The sequence below is a fragment of the Sebastes umbrosus genome, chromosome 19 (assembly GCF_015220745.1).
Source record: "Sebastes umbrosus isolate fSebUmb1 chromosome 19, fSebUmb1.pri, whole genome shotgun sequence".
NCBI lineage: Eukaryota > Metazoa > Chordata > Actinopteri > Perciformes > Sebastidae > Sebastes > Sebastes umbrosus.
Genome location: NC_051287.1, coordinates 6,494,283 through 6,499,898, shown reverse-complemented (window position 1 = coordinate 6,499,898; position 5,616 = coordinate 6,494,283). Strand labels below are relative to the sequence as shown.

Below are 5,616 nucleotides of genomic sequence, written 5' to 3'. Positions count from 1 at the left end.
TCATGCCCAGCTGCGCTTGGCATGGAGCATCTCAATGAGCAGGTTTTTGCAGGGCACCTCACCACTCAGGTGTTTGCAGTACAGGTAGTCTTCAGCGAGGGTGCTGAGAGAGCGCAACTCGGACAAACAAAGCAGTAGATGAGCAAAGCGCCCGAGAAGGTGAGAAGAGGTGCACAGCGTGTACTCCAGCAGGGCTCCCTCCACCTGCTCCTGCACACTCTCTATGAACTGACGCTCCTCCAGCTGTTTCACATCTGGTCAGTGGGGCAAAGGGAAAGCAAAAACCGATGAACAGACATAGAGCAAAGGTTGTCATCATGTTTGCAAAAACATACAATGCCAACAATGCCAACGGGCTGCAGAAAGTACTACCCCCAGAGGAGGGACCTTTTTGACCCCTGGAACTATGGCTGAGGAACAACATTTAGACCCTGGTTCCTCTAGTTCAAACACATGTACAGTCCCTTAAATTAGTCCTGTACCCCTGGAAAAGCTCCTGCATTGCAAAGAGGCTATAATTGTACAGATGTTTGCATTACTAGATATTGAAAGATACTCACTAACCTGGGTTAAAGAGGATGAGGAACTTGATGCAGGCAAACTCTTGGCGGTCCACCTTGAGGATGTGGAGCTTCTCAACCAGCTCCTGACCTCTCTGGACCAGGCTGGCCAAGGAAAGACCAGCATGAGAGGCGATGTCGGACAGCTCCATCTGACGCAAAGAGCACACGTCCCCCATGCTTTGTAGCTATTTGTTGACTCATTTTGGTTCTTAAAATATCTGTTCATTGTTACAAATAAAAAAGAGAAAAAAGAGAGAGAGAAGCAGAGATGAATTACCTCCTGCCCAGTGACCAGGAGCAGGCTGCCCTCTTTGCCATACAGGACCTGTCTGGAGATGATGTCCAGGAGCAACAGTTCACTCCAGCAGCTGTGCAGCAACTTCATCTGGTCATTCACCTTGGAGCAGAGAGGAAGAGTTAAAAACAAGAGCCTCCTCCGTACTTTCAGCGATTGGAGCATCCCAATGCAGCACAGCAAAAAATGGTGGAGACTATAAGGACAACACGGAGGAAAGGGCACAGACAAACTGCTTGACATACTATTAGAGATTTATTTAAAGCGAAGGGTAGTCAGAATGTTTTTGGCATCATTGGGCAAAAATTCCATAATAACCTTTCAGTATGTTGTAATTCAAGTGTTCTGAGAGAAAACTAGACTTCTGTACCTCCTTATGGCTCTGTTTTCAGGCTTTAGAAAATCTAGCCCGTGACGGGAGACTTTGACCAATCACAGGTAATTTCATTGAGAGAGCGTTCCTATTGGCTGTGCTCGGGCTGGTGGGCGGTGCTTGGTACTTCCTCAACTTGATCTTAACATGGCTGCCGGGTCACAAACTTTCTCATTTTACAGCTAAACAGTACACTACAAGATGTTTCTGAAAACAGTTGAGGAGAGAAATAGGCATTACAGTAACAGAATATTGATCCGTAATTGATCAGCGCTGCCTAGTTTGACCATTTGATTGAAGCACCCTTTAGCGTCTATGCACCTTTAGCGTCTGTATGAGACGCACCAGGCTTTCAACTAACTCCAATGTAAATCCATCTGCACCAATAAATTAGAACAGATCAACTAACGTATTATAAAGAGCGAGAAAGTCAGCTTAGGGTGGAGGTCGGGGTCGATGGTTGGGTCAAACAAACGTGCACTTTCACCCAGGACACCACAGTTCGTGTCCCGTGTGAAACCAAGTCAACGCTGACGTTTAACAAGCGGAAACTGACACGTCATCCCTGACGCGTATAATACTGACGCTAGAGGGGTACCTAGCGTCCTATTTTGAAGCGTAGGGCCGATTACTAAGCGTCTGTATTTGACGAGTTGGGAGTGAGAACATGTTGGCTTTGTAAACCAAAATCAACACTTACCTTAAGTTGTTTGAAGAAGATGGATGCGCGAGCCCACTCTACGATGGAGAACAGCGTCTGGTCGGCCATGAGGCACATCAGGCTGAAGGTTCTGGGGTTGCCGTGCTTCTCCAAGGCCGCGTGCTCCTGCAGGAGCCGAGCGGTGATCTTATTCTGCAGCTGGAGCTCATCTGGATCGCAGCGCAAGAACTCCATCACCAGCGGAGGCATCCTGGGACCTTGTGGAGAGAAAGGTCCTAAGTATAGCTCGTCAGCAGAGCCCGGTGGACTTGCGCAGTTGTTGGCGTGCTCTGACTTGATGGTCCAGTTTGAGAAGGACTGGTACTGGGTGGCACCAGGTGAGCTGGATGGCAGGAGTGAACACAGTGTGGGAGGCTGGTAGCTGATACGATCGTTCTGTGCTGTGGGTAGAGAGGTGCTGTGAAGGACGGGAACTGGGTGGAGGCCACCAGTAAAGGTCAAATCTCTCTGGTGGGTTGAGGAGCCCAGAGGTGGACCGCCGTCTAATCTGAATCCACCTGCTTGAATCAAAGCCTTTCTCTGCTGCTTGAGGGCACGATCACGCTTGTACATGGGGCCAAACTTGTTCCTGCCGCCTCGCATCCGATCTGCACGAACAGCTGATGAGAACAGTTGATATTTTCACTGAGATGTGCACACACACACACACACACACACACACACACACACACTGTCCTAGTGGGCAGATAACCCCTTAGAGTGTACCTTCTTGAGGGTGAGACAACATTGTGATTAGCATTCGCCTTATTCCTCATCTTTAGGACCCACTGAGCAAAACCTAGAATGGACGTCTCAGCAAGTCGATGCTATGCTTAAGTGTTTTTAGAGACACTACAGGTCAAAAGATATCAACATGACACTTCCCCAGTTGTTTATTTACATTAAGACAAATGTTTTTTTGTGTTTTCGGAAATGTTATTTTTAAATATACAAAAAAGGCATTATGTTATTAAATGTGTGCTAATTTGCAAGAAGAAACACTGGATAAAACCAGGTACAAAATTCTTATCTAATTTTGTTGATGTATTAAAGTCAAAGTTTTTACGTAGGAAATTTAGATATCTCTTTGTATCACTCCATAAATCAGAAAATATTGTCAACATCCATAAAAAAATAAATACATTTTTACCATATTTTTAGGAATTAAATTATATTAAATGATATAATATAATTCAATGTTTGATAAATCAGGCTATGAATGATATATGAACAAACCCTGAAGAGTAAAACAATTTTGAACAGATATGAAACTTCCCCAGTTGATTCCTTACATTAAGACAATCATTTATTGGTACTACAAGTTTTACATAAATGATTATTATCTAATGCTAACTTTTTGTGAATTTAGGATAAAATCTACAGACGCAAATAGACAAATAAACACCTCAATGTGTATTTTGGATGTTTTCCTTCCACTAACACGATACAACAGTAGAAATAGCCTAATTCCTAGTTTTCCTGCAGGCTTTAAAATCATCATTCTAGGCCACATGAAGCAGATTTATTTATATTTTTAATATGCATGTAAGATTTCCCATTCACATGCACAGATGGATGAAAATCCCTCCTTACCTTCCAATCTCATTCCAACTTGAAGACACTTGTGAAATCTGCAGAATGGACACCGTTTCCTTTGGCTTATATCTATTGTGCACTCCTGGTTCTCTGCACAGGTGTACTTCTTGTTGTTCTGAACTGTTCTTTTGAAAAAACCCTGCAAGTGTTGAAGAAGAGGAAGGAAGTTATACTGTATAATATAACAATAACTGTTGGATAGGCATTAAAACAAACTGTAGCAGTGTGTTTTTACGCGCCAGTGCAACAACTCCATCTACCTTGCAGCTCTCACAGGTGAGCAGACCGTAGTGGTACCCTGAGACTTTATCTCCACACACTGGACACAGCTCCTCCAAAAACACATCAGGGCTGTACTCCATCCTGAAATTAAGACAACAGTAGACTGGTCTCTTTCCACCCTTAACCATTAAGTTAACGCACATTACGCACATTATAAACTGAAGAATGTTTAGAGCATCACTTTTGATTTAAGTCTGACAGCAAAATCAATAAATACATTTGAAATGATCCAGGAAAAGAAATGCACTCATAAGAAACAAGCTGGAGCAAATGGAGAATAAAATAGCGAGTTATCTAGTAGTACAAGCAACTGATAAAACTATATGACCATGCTGACCTACCTGTTGAGTGTTCAATAAACTGAAATCAAAGTTGGAGTAAATGCTGAGTATTCTTCCAGCTGCGTACCTGCAGATGTGAAGTGGACAGCTGTGATTCGAGCATCACTGGTCTCATGTCCTCATCCTGAGAGAGGAGGGACTCTCTCCATGGTCCTGATCCTGACCCGGTCTGAAGCTCCAGCCAATGAGCACGCTGTCTAATCACTGACTCACCTGTTTCTGTGTTTAAATACACCTTCATAGCCCTCTGAGACCTGGCTTTTGTCTTTTTTAGGGGGGTACAGGGGGTCTTTAGGGGGAGATAGCAGGTCAACAGTAGATGTCTCATAGAAGTGGTGTACATCATCTGAAAGCTGGGAACCTGAAGATTAATTTGAGATGCTGTGAGATGTGTGTCAAGTTGTTCTAGTCATAAATCAGAAATAAACATGAATTAATTCATTATTTAAAATTAACTGTAAAAGTGTATAAGGGTTTAGAACATTATGATTGAGGTATATGATGGTCATTCTCATGCTCTATTATGTCTCATAAGTTGTTGCAGCAATTTTTGGGTTGATACCATTTGTTACACAGAATTGGTGCTCAATTAAACCATTTTTTTCCACTAATTGATAACAAATGATCAATAATCCCTCCAAAATACCAAATTAAGACACCAAGACCTTGAGGAACACCATAGAAAAAGCCATGATGTGATTTGGTATCAAAAACTTTTGACATTTGGAGATTTCTGCAAGAATTGCATTTTTCGGCGATTTGATGGCGAGCACTTCTATTGTGTAAACTGCTCAGAAACCCCCTTATTGTCAATCTACCTAGGAAAGCCATCCATCCTCTGAATGCTCTAGGTCTCTAGTTTGTGGCTGTAAAGTTTCATGAGGCTGTGATTATCCTAGAGGTCACAACATGTCATTTTATACAGAGAGGTCGAGTTTAAAAAAATAGTCTCACTACAATGAATGAATGAATAAATTAATGTTTATTTCTGATTTATGACTAGAACAACTTGACACACAGTGCATCTCAAATTAATCTTCAGCTTCCCAGTTTTCAGATGATGTACACCACTTATATGTGACATCTACTGCTGACCTGCTATCTCCCCTAAAGACCCCCTGTAACTCCCTAAAAAAGACAAAAACAGGTCTATTGTGGGTCTCAGGGGATTAATGGACAGGTTGCCATAAAATTTGCTGAGCACATTCATGGTCCTCAGAAGAGGAACACATTTGTTGTATTGACCCCATGACCTTTCATCTACTGCCATCTTCAGGACAAATTTAGTAACATCACCTTCAGTATCTCTCAGTGTGGAAGTTTATTCTTAATCTTGGAACCAGAGTTTTCAAGTCACAACTATTCAACACCTTTAAGATCTCTGCTAGTACACCATAAAGACAGGAGGAGAGGAAGACTGGAGTTATGTGTGACATCATGTGACATCAGCTGTCAGCTTTTGGTGC

At 42.6% G+C, this 5,616-nt stretch overlaps 1 protein-coding gene across 1 annotated transcript; it reads right to left on the bottom strand.

Annotated features, from left to right (window-relative positions):
- Positions 1 to 3,889, bottom strand: LOC119478622 (nuclear receptor subfamily 5 group A member 2-like). The gene is made up of 6 exons (XM_037753499.1): positions 3,788 to 3,889; positions 3,525 to 3,666; positions 1,932 to 2,551; positions 841 to 960; positions 565 to 712; positions 1 to 254 (listed from the first exon to the last, which is right to left on the bottom strand). The coding sequence occupies exons 1-6, from the start codon at positions 3,887 to 3,889 to the stop codon at positions 1 to 3; spliced, it is 1,386 nt and encodes a 461-aa protein (XP_037609427.1).
- Between the last annotated feature and the right edge of the window lie 1,727 nt (positions 3,890 to 5,616).